We start from the raw sequence: 21,590 nt of genomic DNA on the forward strand, positions 1-21,590 counted from the left end.
TCCAGAAAAAGTGAAAAATCAAGAGCAGAATAATGATACAGAGTGTTACCATTTGTGAAAACAAGAAAGGATAAAAACTTACATTTATTTATTTTCAGAAAGAAAATCTGTAAGGCCATATAAACAATGAATACAATTACATGAAAAGATAGAATGAATGTATAACTTTTTTTCCAAATAGTACAGTTTCCAGAGTGAGAGGGCGTGTTATCTATAATTACTCCTGGACAACAATGGCACTGTCCTGAGCAAATTGGGATATACGATCAACCCATAAACATGGTACAGAGTACGAGAGGGAATGTGGGCATTTTAAATTGTGCTGTACAAAAGTACCTGTCTTTGATAAACCGGCAACAAAAGCAACTCGTTCTTAACCATAGGCAGTTGAAGAGCCGTTTTAAATGAACAAGAATAGTAAACCATATACGTGAGACACGGAACTTGATGAAAAAGCCATTGTTTTTGCTTACCCGGAACTTATTAGAGTTGCACAAATGACACACTCCCTTGGAGTTTATCCACCAATCCGAAGTCGGAGCGTGCGAGTTTGAGCCTGTGGGAGAGGTCTGGGCGGGCCTCGGACTTTAGGAGCGGAGCTTCGCGTTACTCAACCCTAGGGGCGGACCGAGCGCAAGCTCACACACTGGGCGCTCTGGCCCACAAAGACGCTACTCTGTGGCATCTCGGGTTCCCTCTGGCCGCGCTCTGGAGGACTACTCTCGTTTTCTTTCTGATTCTGAGGCCTGCATACTTGGCTGAGCTGGGAGAAAGATGGCGGCAGCTGTGCGACAGGATTTGGCCCAGCTCATGAATTCGAGCGGCTCTCATAAAGATCTGGCGGGCAAGTGAGTATTTCTGAGGGCCATGGGAGGTGGGGAAGGAAGCCACAGAGTTGTTTTCCTTGGGTTGCCGGCGGCTTTCGGCTGTGTGCCCAGTAGCCGGCCTGCGGATCAAGGGGGCGGGCCTGATTGCGGTTGTGGAGGCAAACGTTGGAAGCCAGAGAAAGCTGGAGGGGACTTTGTGCAGGGAGGCCTTCGGGCCACAGACTTGCGGTGACTGTCAACTTGTTCAGCTCTCGACAGCATCATTACTCGTCTCCTAATATTCTGGAAACGCGTTTTGAGGGACGACTGCTCCCACGGCCTTCTCAGTCTTCCCCAGTGGCACTTCCTATCGCTGGCTGGCCTCTTACACCGAATTCTGTATTTCTTTGGGCTTTTTTTTTTTTAATTGAGGGAAATTTAGATTTTGGGACCTCGATGCAGAGTTTTATAGGGAGATAGTTTCTTGAGGCTGTTGGGGGTTGAGGAGGTATAGCCGGTAACATGTCGTCCAGAACCATTTGGGCCATGTTATTTGGGTCCTTGTGTACTATCCGCCACCAATTCTGAAGAAGAGCACATGGGCTGATGTCCTCATAATATGGGTCAGGATGAGTAGAACAGGTATCTGGATTTTTTGGCAATTTTGTCGCAATTTATGTAGAAGTTTTAGGTCCACTCCAAATTAAAATTGTGACGTGCCTATTAACAGTGTTAATCATAGGTAGCTATAGATATTGTCCATTTCTCTCTGTAGATTTCACAGTGCTGTTCCTTTATAATGAACATGCATTCTGGGTACAGTATGCTTTTCATATTGATCCCAATATTTACATCCTGGCCCACAAGTTGAAGTCACTTGATTTATATTAATGGTATACGCCTGTTCTTACTTGGGAATTGAAACTCTGACTGTAATTTATATAGCTGTGCAGCCTTTTCTTTGGTGGTAAATGTAATATACTTTTATCAGTGAGAAAGTTTGCTGTGTATCTTTACTTTCTGTGGCAATTTCCCCCTCAGGAAACTGGAGATAATTAGATGACTTCTTGTTGACAGGGACAAAATGTGTGTGTATATACACATACCACACATCACAGAGAACAGTACCTGACACTTAGAAAGTGCCATAAGATTATCTTGTTGCTATTATTATTAAGCAGTTATTAACTACATACTGAGTTTTTCTTTGGGTTGGAAAATGAGTTGACTCTGCCTTCATAGCTCAATACTTTTTGCATATACTTTTTTTATAGGTTTGGATGAAAGTAAAACTAACTTAGATTTTGCCCCATGTTTGCTTTCCTTTATGTTTTATTGAAGAAAATAAGTACATTAGTTATCAGAAGAGGTATATTTTTCATGTATTTGCAGGTATCTGAAACTTAAGCATTTACTTCCTCACCTCTGAATTGCAGATAAACAATAGTGCCTCTATTATTGGTGCCTCAGTTATTTATTGCTGTGTAACAACCCAAAAACTTAGTTGTAAAACAACTATTTTTTTTTTCAGGATTTTTTGGGTGAACTGGGCTGTTTTGCTGATGTTGTCTAGGCTCACTCATGCAGGTGCAGTTAGCTGGCAACTTAAGTGAGACTAGTGGGCTAAAATGGATACCCATACATCTCTGGTTGGGTCTCTCTCCCCACATGGTCTCTCAGTTTAGCTGAGGCTTCCTTACAGAACCAAGAGGGTGAGTGGAAACTCTCTTATTACTATAAGACCTCATAAGGCTAGACTTGGACGTCTCACAACATCAGTTCTCAAGTACCGGTCAAAGTAAGTCACAAGACCAGCCCAGATTAAGGGGAGGGGAAATGAGTTTACCTCTCTATGGAAGGAATGTCCAAGTTACACTGCAAAGGCAGGTGGTCAGAGGGAGGCACAATTCATTGGAGGCCGTTACTGTAACCATCTATTCCATGGGATTATTGTGAAGATTAAATGAAATTTATGTGTTTGATAACTAATAGCCAGTGCTTTCTGAATAAAGGCTTGGTCTTGCCTGCAGCTATATATCTGGTCCTATCTGAGCAAGAACGTGTCAGGATATTTATTCTCCTAACAAAACAGTTCCTCCGGCTACATGCTTTATGATAGAAACACTCTTGAAATATATTAGTAGTTTCGGGATTTACATTAGGAGCTGAGTAACAAAGAGTTCCATATTAAGGAATGATGGAGAAAATGTTTAAAAAATATTGATACTGTGTGTTCCCAGCAATAAACAGGATATCTAAAACAGTAGTTTTCAATAAATATATGTATATATATATATATATTTATTTATTTATTTGTTTGTTGACTTGAGAGAGATAGAGATTGATTTGTCGTTTCACTTATTTATACGTTCATTGGTTGATTCTTGTATGTGCCCTGACTGAGGATCAAACCTGCAACTTCCATGTATTGGGATTATACGCTAACCATCTGAGCTATCTGGCCAGGGCCAATAAACATTGATTCAGTGCATGCTACAAAGGTTCAGAGCTTAAATTTGAATCCAAGTTTGTCTACTTTAAAAAGCACATTTTTAACCTATACTGCTTTTCTTGCCAAAACTTCAATTAAAAATGTTTTCCCATAACTATGAATTAACACAGCAGTGTCAATTGATAGTTTTGATAATTGATAGTGATAATTGGCTGTATGAAAAGCATTTTTGCAGATTTGTACACTGCTTTTGTACATATATGCATTGTATTTGTTTGTTTTCTCATACAAAGCTTTAGAAGAGGAGGAGCTCCTTGAGAGGGAACATTTGAATAGATAGCTGTTACGATAGCCTTGTCCTATTCACTTAGCTAAAATCTACTTGGTTTTTCGAAACTCAATTCATATGTTGTATTTTCCTAAAGCCTTCTCTGAACAACCACCAATATACACTCATACCCGTCCACACACCTGGACCTGGTTAGTTGCTTTTCTTATGCCCCATGGCATCCTATATATATATTTTTTACCTCTGTCATAAAGAGGTATGGATTCTAGGTATTTGTTGAGTTAATCCTATACAAATAGAACCTTCTATGTTTTTCTTTTCTTTCCAGTTCTGGGGTATGGAGGGTACAGAGGAAGATATTGGATCTTTGGAGTCTAAACATTTCATTTTAGCCCTGGCCAGGTAGCTCAGTTGGTTAGCTTGTTGTCCCGATATGCTGAGGTTGCGGGTGTGATCCCTAGTCAGGGCACATACAAGAATCAACCAATGAATCCATAATAAGTGGAACAGCAAATCAGTGTTTCTTCTCCCCCCTCTTTCCTCTCTCTCTAAAAAAATTAATAAATTAAAAAATATTTAAACATTTATAAGCAGCTTGGAGAAAGGAAAGTAATGGCAGGTGTTTTAGCTGCCTTTGATTATTAGAAAAGCTGTTTGGAAGAAGATAAATTCTTCTGCCTTACAGAGGTAGACTTTGGATTAGAATGGAATAAAACTTCAAAAATGGAGGATACACACAGGCACACACACTCCCTTCACAGAATAGACTGTATAACCTTAAAAGCCCCTTCTAACTCAGATTCTCTAGTTTTTTGTTATTCCTGCACCCAGCAGTTTTAGTGGTTCCCATCTCAAGAGTGAAGGTCCATAACATCTAGTGTTCACTCTGCACCAAGAGCAGCTTTACTACATTTTTCATAATCCTTAAAAAGTAATATTATTTATACTACATATGAGAAAACTGAAGTGCAGAGGTGAACTTGCTCCAAGGTCACATAGCTAGTGGCAAAGCTGGAATACAACCTGCTTGGCTCATAGCCCTTAAGTCTAAACATATCTACCTTTTGGTCCTATATTGTTTTCACCAAACTGGACTACATTTCAGACATGATTTTTTCTTTTTTGGTGCATAGAATGCCTGTCTTTCCCCCAATTTTTTCCCACTTAACACACAGTTGAAATCTTTAGAATGCTTAAAGATAAACCTCATTAGGAAATTATTTATCTCTCCCAAAAAATTATGTTAACACTTACCTGTTTTTAAGATTTTTATCTTTTAATTTTTCAGCACCTTCATTATGACATGTCTATGTGGGTATGTTTTTACTTATCTATGTCAGTTAGCTTTTGCTGTGAAGCAAACCTCTGCAAAACTTGGTGGCTTAAAACAACAATCATTTACTTAGTTCATAATTCTGTTGGTTGTCAGTTTGAGCTGGGCCCAGCTAATGTCTCTTCTCTGTTCCACATGGTCTTGGTTCCACATGGGCTCCCACATGTGCCTGTAGTTAGCTGCAGGTCAGGTAGGCATCTCTGCTTCTGTGTGTTGGCTGGGGCAGTGGAGGTGACTGAGCTACATATTTCATTATTCAGTAGGTTAGCTTGACCTTGTTCATGTGGCAACAGTAGGGTTCCAAGAGATGAAAACATAAGGCCTCCTGAGGTTTAGTTTCAGAACAGGCACTTCACTTCTATTGCAGTCTGTTGGTCAAAATGAGACCAGATGAAAGGGTGGGGAAATAAACCACCTCTTGATGTGAAAACTACAAAGTCACATTGCAAAGGGACATAGATAGAGACAGTAAAAGAATTGTGGCCTCTTTCTGTAAATGCTCCACCATATTATCCTGGTTGAGTTTCATTTTATTTCTTGAATCAATAGGTTGGCTTCTTTCATTGTTCTGAGAAGTTTTCAGCTATATCTCTTTATTATTTTTAAACTTATATTTTATTGATTATGCTATCACAGCTGTCCTGATGTTTTCTCCTTTTGCTCTCCTCTACCCAGGACCCCCCACTCCTTCAGGCAATCCCCCCCACCATTGTTCATGTCTATGGGTCATGTGTGTAAGTTCTTTGGCTACTCCCTTTCCTATACTATACTTTACATCCCCATAGCTATTCTGTAACTACCTATTTGTACTTCTTAATCCCCTAATCTCTTACCCATTCTCCCACCCCTCCTTCCATCTCTTTATCTTTAACCTTTGGCATTTTAATTAGGATGTGTCTTGGGGTGGGCTTTTTTGTATCCATCTTGTTTGGGACTCTCTGTGCTTCCTGGACTTGTATGTCTTTTTCCTTTACCAAATTAGGGAAGGTTTTTTTCATTGTTTTCAGATAGATTTCCAATTTATTGCTCTTTCTCTTCTCCTTCTGGTACCCCTATGAAACAAATGTTGGATTGCTTAAAGTTGTCCCACAGGCTGCTTACGTGATCCTCATTTTTTTTTTAATTCTTTTTTTCTTCTTATTGTGCAGATTGGTTGTTCTTTGCTTCCTTATTTTCCCAATTATTGATTTGATTCTTGGCTTCATCCACTCTACTGTTGTTTTCCTGTAAATTGTTCTTTACTTCAATTAGTGTATCCTTCTTTTCTGACTGGATCTTTTTTATGCTGTTGAGGTCCTCACTAAGTTCCTTGAGCATCCTTATAAACAGTGTTTTAAACTCTGCATCTAATAGATTGCTTATCTCCATTTTGTTTAGCTGTTTTTCTGCATTTGTGATCTGTCCTTTCATTTGGGCCATGTTTCTTATTCTGTTTATTTTGGCAGCCTCCCTGTGTTTATTTCTGTGTATTAGGTAGAGCTGCTTTGACTCCGTGTCTCGGTAGTGTGGCCTAATGTAGTAGGTGTCCTGCAGGGTCCAGTGGCACAGCCTCCCCATCACCAAAGCTGGGTACTTGAGATGCACCCTTTGTGTGGGCTGAGTACACCCTCTTCTTATCATTGAGCCTTGATTGCTGTTGGCAGATCAATGGGAGGGATTTACCCAGGCTGGTCAGCTGCAAGGATTGGCTGTGACAACTGACCACCAACCTCCACCTTCCATGGAGGATCAGCTGTGCAGGGCCAGAGGTGGGGGTGTGGTCTCTAGCTCTTCACTGAGTGCACTGGCCCTGGGGTTTCCCAGGTGTTGCAGGCCAAGATCAGCCACCACCTGTGTTTTGCCTGGGGCCACCCTGCCTGAGTTATAAAGGAATCTGAGATAGCTGCTACTTGTGCTGGGCTTGGGGATTTCCAGGCAAAGCCAAGCTGTGAATCTAGGCTGCCCTTTCCGGGCCTGGGGCTCACTGAAGCCAGCTGCTGCTTGTTTGGTAGGATTTAGAAAGTTGCAAAGCTTGAGCCGAGACCAGCCATTCACATGGAAAAGCAGCTTGGGTGGGTCGGTAAGTTCAGTGGGGTGGAGTCTCTGGCGATCTGCAAGGCGGGTCATCCAAGGCGGGTCAAACAGTGTTAGCCAGGTTGATGGAATCTTAGATATGGTACCAGTCTGCTGGCTCTGTGGGGAGAGGGCCCAGAAAAGGGACAGTGGCCTCTGTTCACCTTGATGCCACACACCTCAGCCTCCCCTTGCACAACACTGGTGCTCCTTAAGCCACCTCTCCCATGCTAGGGCCCAGAGGGAGTGAGACTGAGTAGGTGAGTCCTGTGTGTGGGGTCTTTAAGAGGAACTGCTTGGGGCTCTAGTAGTTTCTTCCACCGACTCAGTTTTTGCAGCCAGAAGTTGTGTGGACATATCTTCCTGGCACTGGAACCCTGGGCCAGAGGGCCTGGTGTGGGGCTGGGACTCCTGGCTCCAGAGATAACCCTTCCAAATTTTTATCTATCACATGTGGATGTGGGACCAGCCCGTTCTGCATCTGTGCACCTCCTACCAGTCTGGATGGATGTAGTTTTTTAAATTTTGTAGTCATCACACTTCCATTCAACTCGATATGTGTCAGTTCTGAGTGATGGTTGTTCTATTTTAGTTGTAATTTTGTTGTGGTTGTGCGAAGAGGCGAGCAATGTCTGCCTACACTGCCATCTTGACTGGACGTCTCCAGCTATATCTCTTTAAATGTTGCCTCTTTTCTATTCCATTTCCTCCTCTAGGACTCTACTGAAAGTCCTGTTAACTTCTCTTACTGTGACCTCTGTGTCTCTACCCTGTCTTCTAAACTTACCATTTTAATCCTTTATTCTGGATAAGTTCTTCTGATCTGCCTTCTAGCTTATTAACTAGCTCTTCAGATGTGCTGTTAAGAACTCCATTGAGCCCTAGCTGGTGTAGCTCAGTGGATTGAGGGCCGGCCTGCAAACCAAAGGGTTGCCCGTTCAATTCCCAGTTAGGGCACATGCCTGGGTTGCAGGCCGGGTCCCCAGTAGGGGGCACACGAGAGGCAACCACACACTGATACTGCTCTCCCTCTCTTTCTCCTTCTCTTCCCCTCTCTCTAAAAATAAATAAAATCTTGAAGAAAAAAAAAAAAAACTCCATTGAGTTTTAAGTTTGGTTATAGTACATTTGTAGTTTTTAAGGTTTTGGTGGTTCTTTTTCCAAATGACACTTAAGAAAAGATTTTGTTTAATTTTGGATTATTTAGTTGCCTCTCGGGTGCTCCCTACTGGGGACCTGGCCTGCAACCCAGGCATGTGCCCTAACTGGGGATTGAACTGGTACCCTTTGGTTTACAGCCCACACTCAATCCACTGAGCTACGCCAGCCAGGGCTCAAGTGACACTTTTTATGATTCCTAGTTTCTTGTTGAAATTTAAAGCTTGTCTTTATCTCCATATACGTGGTTGTATTATGGTCTCTCCAATACTCCAGTATCTGGAGTCTCTTGTTATTGTCTGTTGTTTTTGTTGATTCTAGCTCATATTGTCATGTGTAACCTTTGTTTGTTGAGCAAATTATCTGAAAATGTATTTTTAGAAACAGTAGGAGGCCTAGGATGTTACCTTTCAGAGAGGATTTTCATTTCTTTCTGCCAGGCTCCTGAGGGTGCTAGCAATCTAGGACTTAGACTTCAGAATTTTTTGCTTTACTTTGGTGGTTCTTGGAATAGATTTTGTAACCTTACTTTGAAAGTGCTAGTGTTTTATCCTTTGGCGGGCAAGGAACTGAAATCCCTGTTCTTCCAGCTCTATTAGTCTGCTAGAAATTGCAAGTTGCTTCTCAGTTTTTCCAGCAGATGGCAGAATGTCCCAAAGCAGAACCCACCCCTCCTCCACCAAAAACGCCTCTACCTCTCAGCTGTCTTTTCAGAGTCAGCAAATGTTTTAAGGCAGAAGCTGTTATTCATCTCTTTATGCTCTTATTCTCACCTGTTTTCTCTTTCTGTTGGGATTTTATGCTTTTTAAAAACTTTATTTATTTATTTATTTATTGTAGGGTTGGTCTGATCATCTAGTTCACCATTACTGTAAATGAAAGTTCTATTAATACACGCCCATTTCATTCATTTTGGTCCTACATAGTGACTGGGGTACATTTTCATTTGTATGTTTTATTTACCTCCAGATTCCTTTCAAGTGCTAAGAAACCATGAATTGACTTACTGTACTTTAGTTCATATACATATACATAAGAAGTACTCAACAAACATTTGTTGATAAATGGATAGGACAGATGCAAGGTGCCTTAATTAATAAAATTTATTTTCCTCCATAATATTTTTTAAGGAAAAAATATTTGGTATTTGCCATGTTCTTAACGTCAATTGCTTTTCCATCTTTTCCACTAAGTACTTATAGAGTGCTCAATAAAAAGCTATTATTATTTTTCTAAACTCTCCTCTGATTAATTAACCCATTTTGGTTTTACTCTCTTTTGAATTAAAATATTATCTCCTTTTATTTCTTACACTATTCAGTTCTATTGTAACTTGTTTTTGTTTTATTGCAATTTAATACTTGATATATTATTTGACTTTTTCTTTTATTTTCCCAGCTATAAGATCTTAAAATACTAAGGTTACTTAAAATTTTTGATGTCATACACAGAATCTCATATAGCATCTTCAAAAGGCTAGGTTCTCAATTAGTATTTTTGGGTGATTTTTTATGACAATATTAAATGGCTATTTAAATCTCTTATGTAAAATAGGTTTATTACTCATTCCTTATTTTTATTGTGAAAAGTAACTTCTGGTCTTAGATACTAGAATTGACATAGTAGAGAAGGAACAAGGCAGCATCTAGCCCCAGCTCTGTACCTTAATCTATAAAAGTCAAGAGTTTGAGTGGGCAATTTCTAAGACTGTGGCAAATTATATAATTTGTTGATAAAAAGCTTTTCATCACTTTGTTTTTAATTTTTATTTTTTAAATCCTCACTGGAGGATATACCCACTGATTCCTTGGCGGGGGAGAGTGGAGAGAGAGAATGAGAAAGAGAGAAAGAAGGGGAGAGGGAGAGAGAAAAACATGGACGTGAGAGAGCAACATGATCACCCCACAACACACCACAGCCCAACCATGTGCCCAACTCCCTCCTATTTTGTGCCCAGGAGGATGCTTCAACCAACTGAGCCATCCTGCCAGGGCCACTTTTTAGATTTATTTTGGTGTATTCCTATTACACATCAGTTGATTTATGAGTTATGAAACTGTGTGTTAAAAACTTAGGTTACTCATTGAATTTCACTAAGTGAGGCATTGTCATCTTTGAATATAATATTATTAGTACAAAATAATCTATGAGGGTGTAAGAATAAGAGAATTCAGCCATAAGTTTTGATTTAATTGAATATGAAAAATAAGCCAATCAGCCCTTGCTTTTGTGGCTCAATGAATTTAGCGCTGGCCTGCCAACCAAAGGGTCACTGGATCGATTCCCAGTCAGGGCACATGCCTGGATTGTGGGCCAGGTTCCCAGTAGGGGATGCGTGAGAGGCAACCACAAATTGATGTTTCTCTCTCTTTCTCCCTCCCTTCACTTTTCTCTTAAAAATAAATAAACAAAACCTTCTAGTGAAAAAAATTAGCCAATCAAAAAATAAGTAAACCATTGACTATATGAACTTAAAGTGTGCCCAGGGCAATAAAGTAAAGGTATAAATATAGATATGGAGAATATCGTGTGTGTGTGTGTGTGTGTGTGTGTGTGTGTAGAATGAGATAGATAACTGAATTTTATGTCTCAAATGTAGCAATTTTTAAAGTAACAGTTTTTATTTTAAAATTTAACAGTATTTCCCTGCTTTCCTAGAATAGTTCATCTGTTTTGGAGTTTGCTATCTTTTCTGTCAGTATACCTGCTATCTTACAAAGTCAGTTTCATTTATTGCAGTTCTGAGAAATCATATAGTCAAGGTTGTAACAATATGGTGTGAATTGAGAATCTATAAATGATGAGTGGTAGCTTGAGGATATGCTCTACAAAATACAAGTCATAAACTTGAATGAGTTTGAACCCTATTTGTGAATTTTTATTTCTTAACTATATTCTGTATGACATTCTGAATAATTGCAATGTCATTAGGTTTGTAAAATACATTAACTAATGCTTTTATTAAGTATTATGATTAAGACAAATGAAAGAAATAAAAATAGTACATAGTTATGTACTTACCTCTTTATTGAATAATTACTAACAAATAAAATGAAATAAAGCAATAAAATGTTATAATACTGTTGAATATTTGAGTGCTTATGATGTGTCAAGTACTGTTCCAGGCTTTGTAGATATAGCAGTGATCAAAACAAAGCACAATTTCTGCCCTCATGGAATTTATATTGTAGGAAGGAATTTGCCATTGCCTATTAGTTATCGTTGTTCCTGTTTTTAGCATTTCCTCCATCCTTTTAAGAATGCTAATTTGAATCTTATGTGGTCATGAATATTAGGTGTCCGGGAACTTTAACGCAGCACCCCCGCCTGCCACAGATGAAGAATAAGTCTACCAAGACATGATCTGCTTGGGGAGGAGAGGTGACCCATCTCTCAAAGGAGAAGGGCCCAGAGCCTTTCCCTCCATGGGCTTTTATTAGGTTCATTCACATAGGAATACAGATAAAGCTCATCAATCATTGTTAGCCAGTAAGGGTTGAACAATACAGGATTTACAGAGAACCTTGAGGGCTTATTCTGAGTTACAGCCAATTAGTTAGAGGGCTATAAAACTTTAGGCGCCAGACTCATTTCAGGTCTGGACCCTTATCTTTTAAACTGAGGGTACAAATTAAGTAGGTTTCACAGGAATGTATGTATTTTTCTTAGACCTGATTCCCCAGGGAATCCGCCCCTCCCAGCACAGGACTGCACTGCCCTCTGTTATTGCTTCAGGCTTAAGTCAGGCAAGGGAAGTAAGGCAGCCAAGAGATTAGGAGACTTCTTGCAGACGGAATGAGCACTCACTCAGGCTATTTCAAAGCCAAGGGGCGAGGGTCCATCACCCCCTTTTTCCACAGCCCCCTGAGTCCTTCCTTGCGAGCTTATCCCTGGTGACCAGAGCCTGTCTTAGGTTGATCCTCCCTTGAGGATTCTTACCCATCATTGGCTAACTGGTCAAGCTCAGGGCCAGGCAGGGTGAAGTGGGCAGGGGTGGCATACCTGCCAGGGAGATAAGCTTTGTCTCCTTAGTGGCTTATGGTCCCAACTCTGATTCAGCCTTAACTATGGGGGGTTACAGCCTCTGAAACCAGGCAGGGTGGTTCCCAACAATTAGGCAGAATAGTTATTAGAACTGAATGCAAGTAAAGAATTAATAGGCACTAATGACAGCATAAATTTTGTTCTATGAGTGTATTTGTCTTGGTGGAGTTTATTTTGTACACTAAGACATTCAATTTCTAATATTGAATTTCATTGCCTAGTCAACATTATCCTATTGTTTGGACCCTTAGATTCATTAGGTCCACAAGAGGAATGGGTTCTGGGTCTCCTTGAATAATGTTCTTGTGTGTCTGTGTAATACATAATTGAAGAAAATAATGACTTATTTTTTAAGGCATTTGAAAGGAAATTGACTTTTTAGTTTAAATTCAAAACTACAGCTTTCAAGCAAAAGTGGCACCTTGGCTCTAGGAACTTACAGATTTACCTTTTGTTATCATGGGCTTGAAAACTTTTTAAAAGTTGTGGTATATGGTAAACTAGACTAGAAGTGGCATCTTAGAATTATAGATTGACTTTTTAGTTTTAATTCAAAACAAACTTTCAAGCAAAAGTGGCATCTTAGATCCGGTAACTTAATAGATTCTTGTCATGGGCTAAAACTTAAAGAGAAGAGAAAATCTGTGGTGTACTATAAAAAAAAAACAAACAGAACAAGAGCACTATGAAAGATGCCAGAGTAAATAGAAATGAATAAACGTCAAAGTTAACATTAGAATATATAGTGCTCTCTGAATGTTATTTTTATTTGTTATTGTTTTAGGTATCGTCAGATCCTGGAAAAAGCCATTCAGTTATCTGGGGCAGAACAACTAGAAGCTTTGAAAGCTTTTGTGGAAGCAAGTAGGTGGAATGAAAATTCCGTGTTTGCTTTGTGTTACTGAATAGGACTACAAAGCTTGCTTAAGCCTTGTTTTATATCAAATCATCAATATAAGTGCATGAGATTATATTTAATATACAGGGTGAGACAAAAGGAGGTTTAGTTTTGAGTATGCAAAACAGTTTATTCTTTTATTATTATTTATGAATATTATTTTCCATACAGACAGCTGTAAGCCTACTTTTGCCCCATACTTTACATTGAAATTGATGGGTTTATTTTAGAATTTAAACTATTTTTAACTTGATTTTTTGTCATGAATTGTTTTCAGAGTTACATTCCCAATTAAGATTTTATGTAGTTGCCAGTAATAGTAACTGATGGGGGACAATATAGAATAATGACAAAAATAGTCTGAATTTAAATCCCAGTCCACTATTTTATTGGCTATGTCATGTTGGGTAACTTATTTAACCTATTTGTGCCTCCTTTTCTTATCTTTAAAGTGAGATGATACATACCCTATAGAATTGTTGGGAGATTAAATGAGTTAATACATTGTAAAGTACTCCAAATTAGTACCTGGCATATAATAACTGCTATATAAGTGTGAACTGTTATTATGGCTAACATCATTCCTTTTCAGTAGGAACTAGAAATATCCAGTCTTTAAAACACTGTTCCCCACTCCCTGACTTCAGTTATCTAGAAAATTACTCAAAATCCAGGCTGGGACTTCTGGCTAAGGTGGAGGAGTAGGTAGACACACTGTGCTTCCTTGCACAACCAAAAGAAGGACAACAACAAATTTAAAAACAAAACCCAGAACTGACAGAAAATAGAACTGTATGGAAGTCCAACAGCCAAGGGGTTAAAGAAGAAACATTCATCCAGACCAGTAGGAGGGGCAGAGTCAGTAGGAGGGGCAGAGACAGGCAGCCAGGTGGAGAGGACTGGCAGCAAGGCTGTGGCTGTGGACTGGGTGGTCCCACATTCTAGTGCAGATAAATGGGGGAACTACCGCGGAGCAAGACACACCAAGCAACCCAGGGATCCAGTACCGGGAAATAAAGCTTCAAAATCTCTGACTGAAAACACCTGTGGGGATTGAGGCAGCAGTAGGTGAAACTCCCAGCCTCACAGGAGAGTTGGTTGGAGAGATCCACAGGGTCCTAGAACGTACACAAACACACCCACCTGGGAATCAGCACCAGAAGGGCCCAATATGATTGTGGGTAGCAGGGAAAGTGACTGAAAATGGGCAGAGTGGAGCAAGTGGCACTGTTCCCTCCCGAACCCCTCCCCCACATACAGCATCACAACCCAATGAAATGGGTTGCCCCGCCCTGGTGAACACCTAAGGCTCCTCCCCTTACTGTGTAACAGGTGCCTGGAGACCACCCCCCCCAAAAAAAAGGCCCAAATGGAAGAACAGATCAAAGCTCCAGAAAAAATACAACTAATTGACAAAGAGATAGCCAACTTATCAGATGCATAGTTCAAAACACTGCTAATCAGGATGTTCACAGAATTGGTTGAGTATGGTCACAAATTAGAGGAAAAAATGTAGCCTATGAAAAATGAAATAAAGGAAAATGTACAGGGAATCAACAATGATGGGAAGGAAACCAGGACTCAAATCACGGTTTGGAGCAGAAGGAAGAAATAAACATCCAATCAGAATAGAATGAAGAAACAGGAATTCAAAAAAATGAGGGGAGCTTAGGAACCTTGAGGACATCTTTAAACATTCCAACATCCGAATCATAGGGTTGCCAGAAGGAGGAGAGGACGAGCAAGAAATTGAAAACTTATTTGAAAAAATAACGAAGGAGAACTTCCCCAATCTGACAATGGAAATAGACTTCCAGGATGTCCAGGGAGCTCAGAGAGTCCCAAAGAGGTTGGACCTAAGGAGGAACACAGCAAAGCACATCATAATTACATTACCCAAGATTAAAGAGAAGGAGAGAACCTTAAAAACAGTAAGGGAAAAGGAGAGAGTTACCTATAAAGGTGTTCCCATTAGACCATCAGCTGATTTCTCAAAAGAAACCTTGTAGGCAGGAAGGGGCTGGAAAGAAGTATTCCAAGTCATGAAAGGCAAGGACCTACATCCAAGTTTACTCTATCCAGCAAAGTTATCATTTAGAATGGAAGGGCAGATAAAGTGCTTCTCAGATAAGGTCAAGTTCAAGGAGTTCATCATCACCAAGCCCTTATTATATGAAATTATTAAAGGGACTTATCTAAGAAAAAGAAGACCAAAACTATGAACAGTAAAATGACAACAAACTCACAGCTATTAACAACTGAACCTAATAAAAAACAAAAACAAACTAAGCAAACAGCTAGAACAGGAACAGAAACACAGGAATGGAGATCACTTGGAGGGTTATCAGTGGGGGAGTGGGAAGGGGGGAAAGGGGGAAAAGGTACAGAGAATAAGTAGAATAAATGGTAGAAAATAGACAGGGGAATGTTAAAAACAGTATAGGAAATGTAGAAGCTAAAGAACTTATAAGTATGACCCATGGACATGAACTAAAGGGGGGCATCCAAGGTGGAGGGGAATAAAGTGGGGAAAATGGTAAAACTGTAATAGCATAATCAATAAAATATATTTCAAAAAAGAAAAGAGAGAAATCTTCAAGGAAAAAGAAAATCCAGGCTGGAATGGATTCTGAATGAACAACATCAAAGATAGAATAGAAGGGGGAAAAAAGCAAAAAAATAGTATCGGTGATACTTGATAGTACTTTACAGTTTATAGTATGCTTTTCACATCCATCCCACACATTCTTTTTAATAACTATGTGACTACATAGTATTGACAATAGATGTCCTTGTATTGTAAAATGTATTGTAAAATGAGTCTCAAGATTTTCCTACACACTAACATTCAGTTAGTGTGTGGCAGAGCCCTGACTGGAAACTAACTTTTTTGACTTACAGTCTTTATTTATAATACTTATATTTCCCTGAGAAGTGCTAGTTTGTGTAGTAATTTCTTTCTAACACTTATATGTCCAATGGACCATACAATGAAACTGTTTTCTTAGTCACAACCAGTATTTCAAAAAGAATTCCAATTAATATAAACCGATTAATTATAAAGCCTATAAGTTACTGCCTCAAAAAATTGGGGCTTGAGATGTGAGAGAACCGGTTTCAGAAAAACTGTTAAGACTGGCTTTATTGAGAACATTGCACTGAAGTAGCAAAAGAATAGTGCTTTTTGTTAACTTTGACCTTTATATAAACTTTGAACCAAAGAACCATAAACAAAAACACTCTTCTGTTAAATCATTTATATCAACTGAACAGTCTTTGAACCATCATTTGTTTTCATAGTAACTGCTAATTTAAGACAGTTTAAGCATGATTCACAAGCATAATGCATTTTAAAAAATGTTATGATAGTATTAATAATAACAGTTGTTGAGTGCTACATGCCAGGTACTGTTCAAAGTGCTTTATGTGTACTGCATTTAAACTTGACAACAATCTTGTCCACATTTTATAAATGGGGAAACAGAAGCACGGGGAAGTTTCTTGTCTGAGGGTGTACAATCGGGAGTGGTGGAAGATGTGTGGCTGTAGAACTTTCTTTTCTTAATCATGTGTAATAATAACCTTATAAATGTTTATAAACAATGTCATAAAATATGCCAGTACATCTAGTGCTTACCTAACTTATTTTTTGTTGTTTTTATTGGAATGTGTAAGTGCTAGTAACTGTCTCTACTTGCTTTATTTAAATGTCATGAAATTATTTCACTGTTTTCTTCTTTAAACTGATTTTTGTAGCTAGATGAGATATAAGGACATAAATAAAAATATGAGTGTTTCTGTGCCTTTACTTTGTATAAAAATAAAGAAGAGAAAGGAATAATATAAATTCTCAACTGTTTAAACTTTTTTTTGCCAACTATTTCAATTTCTTAGAAAAGTTATGGTACTTTTGCTACTTTGGTGTTTATCGTTATGTAATCAAATAATTAGGCATAAGGAAAACTTATTCCATAATATGAGATGATAGGTGTGTGAATATCCAGGAATAGTGCATTGTGGGTTGCATTAATATATATTACTTTTAGTATTAATTTTAGGTAAAGATTGCTTAGTAAAAAAATTTATAAATTCATGTTTATCTCTTATTTTTTTTGACAAGTGGTAAATGAGAATGTCAGCCTCGTGATCTCTCGACAGTTGCTGACTGATTTTTGCACACATCTTCCCAACTTACCTGATAGCACAGCCAAAGAAATCTATCATTTCACCTTGGAAAAGATCCAGCCCAGAGTCATTTCATTTGAGGAGCAGGTAAAAATCTGGAGCAGTGATTTTTAACTTGAGATAGCAACAATTATTTTGAGAGATAATAAATTTTTATTTATTTATTTTTTAAAAGATTTTATTTATTTTAAAGAGGGGAAGGGAGGGAGAAAGAGAGGGATAGAAACATCAGTGTGTGGCTGCTACTTGAGCGCCCTCTACTGGGGACCTGGCCCGCAACCCAGGTATGCACCCTGACTGGGAATTGAACTGGCGACACTTTGGTTCGCAGTCCAGCACTCAATCCACTGAGCCACACCAGCCAGGGAGAGAGATAATAAATTTTTAAAGGAGATAATCATTTAATTTCATTTTGTCAAAACTGTGCTAAACAGCATTTTACAATATATAACAAAATATTAGGGTATAACTCCAGCTGACATTTGCTCATTAATTACAATTTGATTTCATATATCAAATATTACTTTATACACAATTTAAAAAAATCAGTTAAATTGTTAATAATGCAGCCCTGGCTGGTGTGGCTCAGTGGATTGAGGGTGGGACTGTGAACCAAAGGGTTGCTGGTTCAATTCCCAGTCAGGGCACATGCACTGGGTCCAGGTCCCCAGTTGGGGGATGCATAAGAGACAACCACACATTGATGTTTCTCTCCCACTTTTTCTCCCTGCCTTCTCCTCTCTAAAAATAAATAAGTAAAATCTTAAAAAAAAAAATTGTTAATGCTGATAACATAGGAAAACTCCAGCATTACCTGTGCAGTAACATAAAAGCAAAACTTAATAAACTAAGTTATTGCCATAATCCACATTGAAACAGTGTGTTATTTCAGTTTACTCTTGCTATTCTGTTACAAAATTCATAGAAAAATTTGGGTGGTCCAGATAAATTCTTACTATTTATACTTGCCAGCTTCATATGTTGAATTAGAGCATTGTCTCAATAGATAAACTTATTTATTTATTTTATATAATTAGTTAACTGATACCAGTTAATATAACATGTGTACCTACTGTTTCAGGTTGCTTCCATAAGACAGCATCTTGCATCCATATATGAGAAAGAAGAAGACTGGAGAAATGCAGCCCAAGTGTTGGTGGGAATTCCTTTGGAAACAGGACAAAAGTATAGTAAATAGTGGATATTGGATGGATATGTATATCTCTCTATATATCTATATATATAGGTATAAATACATATGTGTATATATATGTATAGATACACATATATATCTATATACTTGTACATATATATAGATATATACACACAACACATATAAAGGATATGTATAACTGTTTGCTTTTGATTTTTTCCTTAACATTCTAGTGTTGGAAACAGATAAACAATTTAAGAAATAAATTTTGCAATATGTGAGAAGGTGATAAGGGCTATGGAGAAAAGTAAGGGGCAAAGTAGGGGACAGGTTGTATCATTAAATAGGGCGATGGAGTGGTAGGGTGTTATTGATACCACCTTCTCAGACTTTTGAAGGATGTAAGGGAGTGGCTATGAGCTCTCTGAGGGAACAATATTTATAGATCCTCTTAGAGAAGATGGCTAGTGCAAAGGCTCTAAAATGAGAGCATGCTTGGAGTGTTTTAAGAACAAGGAGGCTGGCTGGTGTGGCTCAGTGGGCCTACGAAGCAAGGGGTTGCTGGTTCGATTCCCAGTCAGGGCACATGCTTGGGTTGTGGGCCAGGTCCCCAGTGGGGGGCACGTGAGAGGCAACCACACATTGATGTTGCTCTCCCTTTCTCCCTCCCTTCCCCTCTAAAAATAAATAAATAAAATCTTTAAAGAAAAGAAGAAGAACAAGGAGACCATTATGGGTTTAATGGAGTGAACAAAGGAGAGGGCAGTGGAGGATGAGATCAGAGAACTAGGGACCAGATTATGTGGGGTCTTGTAAGCCAGTGTAAGGCCTTCATATTTTCTTTAAGTAAAATGAGGTGGAGCCATTGGAACTTTTTTGTTTTTACAGAAGACTGACATGATCTGACTTACATTTTTAAGACTTACTCTGATGACTGAGTTGAGAATAAACTGTAGGCATGCAATGATAGAAACAGGGCCATTAGTTAGGAGGCCTTGTGCACTACTGCAGATGAAATGGAGATTTTGAGAAATTTTGGATTCTGGATATGTTTTTAAGGTAGAGCTAAGGATTTCCTGATGGCTGGATAATGGAGTGTAAGAGGAAACCAAGATAAGTCCTAATTTTTGGTCTAAACAACTGGAAAAATGGAGTTGCCAATCTACTGAGTGGTGAAGAATAGGTTTTGAGGGAAGATCAAGAGTTTTGTTTCAGACATGTGATAACCAAGTGGAAATATATATAGTAGGGAGTTGAATATATTAGTCTGGAGTTTAGGAGAAAAGTCTGGACTAGAGATACACATTTGGGAGTTACAGGTAAAATTTAAAGCCATTAGATTGGATGAGATCTCTAAGGTAGAGAATATAGACAGAGAATAGGACTGACTAATGTATAATTCTCTTCTCTATTTAAATTAATCCCATTTACCAGAACTTTTGCTGGTACATAGGATTAATTTTTCTGTGAGGATTAATCTTGAATTATGTGCGTTTTTTTGGATTATATAGGGTCTTCAGTTATGCATTTCCTGCATAAAATTTGAGCACTGTGATAAAGAAATGAAAACCACTTGTAATCTCATCACCCAGAGATAATTGCTATTATTTTGATATATGTGTGAAGAAATACATTTTAATCATGTTTTATCCAGTTTTTCACTTAGCAAAAATATATGATGACTATTATCACATAGTAATTATTATAATAACTATATAGTATTCTACCATCTTTACATACCACAACTCAATTGATTACCATGAATATAATTGGTGATTTCTATTTTTTCCTACTACAGATACTTATGGATATTCATTTTATAAATGAATATCTTTGTATATACATATATGTGCACATCCATGATTATTTTCTTGGGATTTATTTTCTAGAGGTAAAACACAGGGTAGGACAAAAGAAAGTTCAAAGTTGTTCTTATGGCAAATAATACAATAATTACATAAAAACACAAGAATAAACTGTGTGTTTCACATACTCACAACTGTAAACCTACTTTTGTCCCACCTGAATAGTGGGTGAAGAGTACCCACTATAAAGGAGTACAATTTGAAGGTGTCAGAGGATGGTTGGAGAACACATTCCCATTTTTTTCCCAGTATGGTTGTAGTTACTTATCATCTCATCAGTTACATATATATATCCCTGAACTGGGCAGTTTTTCTTGTAAGGTCCTTGACTTATGAAATTACTTAAAATTAATTAGAAGATAAAATGTAACATGAAAAATGATAATAAAAATGATAAAAATTAAAATTGTATAAAAATTTGTAAATATTTTTTAGCTTTTGTATATAATGCATTAAAAAGTTTTTGATTTCATTATATTAACACAATATATGTAAGGAAAAGATAACTTATTTTTTACCACCCCTAATCATTTCTTGATAAAATAATCTTTCTTCTTCTCTTATATCATAGGCAGTACAATGTGGATTATAAACTAGAGACGTACCTGAAGATTGCTAGGCTATATCTAGAGGATGATGATCCAGTCCAGGCAGAGGCTTACATAAATCGAGCATCATTGCTTCAGAATGAGTCAACCAATGAACAGTTACAGATACATTATAAGGTAAGCAGATAAGCTGATTTAGAATTAATTTTGTATTGGAGAATCCTGCTATACTAAGATGCTCCAGAACATCATAAATGCTATTGTATATTAGAAATTCTCTTTATTTTTTGCTTTTGCTTTTTAATTCCCCCCCATTGAAATCTTTTCCCTTCTATAGGTGTGCTACGCACGTGTTCTTGATTACAGAAGAAAATTTATTGAAGCTGCACAAAGGTACAACGAGCTCTCTTACAAGACAATAGTGCATGAAAGTGAAAGACTAGAGGCCTTAAAACATGCTTTGCACTGTACCATCTTAGCATCAGCAGGTAAACATGTCATTTATGCTTTAATGAACAGTCAATTTGCTTAATATTTTAGGCTTATTACTACTAGAGGATTTAGCAAAGGGATGTCTTATTAATGCAGTTATGGTATATTTAGTTTAAACATTTAAACAGAAACAGCAGTAAAATGGATTACCAACTTAAAAAAATTTTTAATTAATGCATGTATCAGTCTATTACCCACAGGTATTAGGAATAATTAAGAGATAATGTGACATTTAGTTCTCCTAAAATATCACTGAAAAAAATGGATATCAAATTAAGTGAAAATTATACAGAGGGGGTTAAAAATTAAAATCTA

At 38.0% G+C, this 21,590-nt stretch overlaps 1 protein-coding gene across 3 annotated transcripts in view; it reads left to right on the top strand.

The window, feature by feature from the left end:
- The first annotated feature begins 626 nt into the window (after positions 1–626).
- COPS4 (COP9 signalosome subunit 4) overlaps positions 627–21,590 on the top strand; it is a 40,308-nt gene continuing 19,344 nt past the window's right edge. For 2 of the 3 annotated variants that reach the window (XM_053922813.1, XM_024574849.3), the window contains exons 1-6: positions 627–848; positions 12,919–12,998; positions 17,153–17,304; positions 18,299–18,402; positions 20,807–20,960; positions 21,121–21,271. In XM_053922813.1, coding sequence (XP_053778788.1) covers positions 775–848; positions 12,919–12,998; positions 17,153–17,304; positions 18,299–18,402; positions 20,807–20,960; positions 21,121–21,271 — 715 coding nt within the window. In that variant the 5' untranslated portion in view covers positions 627–774. The remainder of the gene's footprint in view (positions 849–12,918; positions 12,999–17,152; positions 17,305–18,298; positions 18,403–20,806; positions 20,961–21,120; positions 21,272–21,590) is intronic. The other variant, XM_024574848.3, reaches the window with a different exon arrangement.

This window comes from Desmodus rotundus, chromosome 4 (genome assembly GCF_022682495.2).
Source record: "Desmodus rotundus isolate HL8 chromosome 4, HLdesRot8A.1, whole genome shotgun sequence".
In the NCBI taxonomy this organism is placed as follows: domain Eukaryota; kingdom Metazoa; phylum Chordata; class Mammalia; order Chiroptera; family Phyllostomidae; genus Desmodus; species Desmodus rotundus.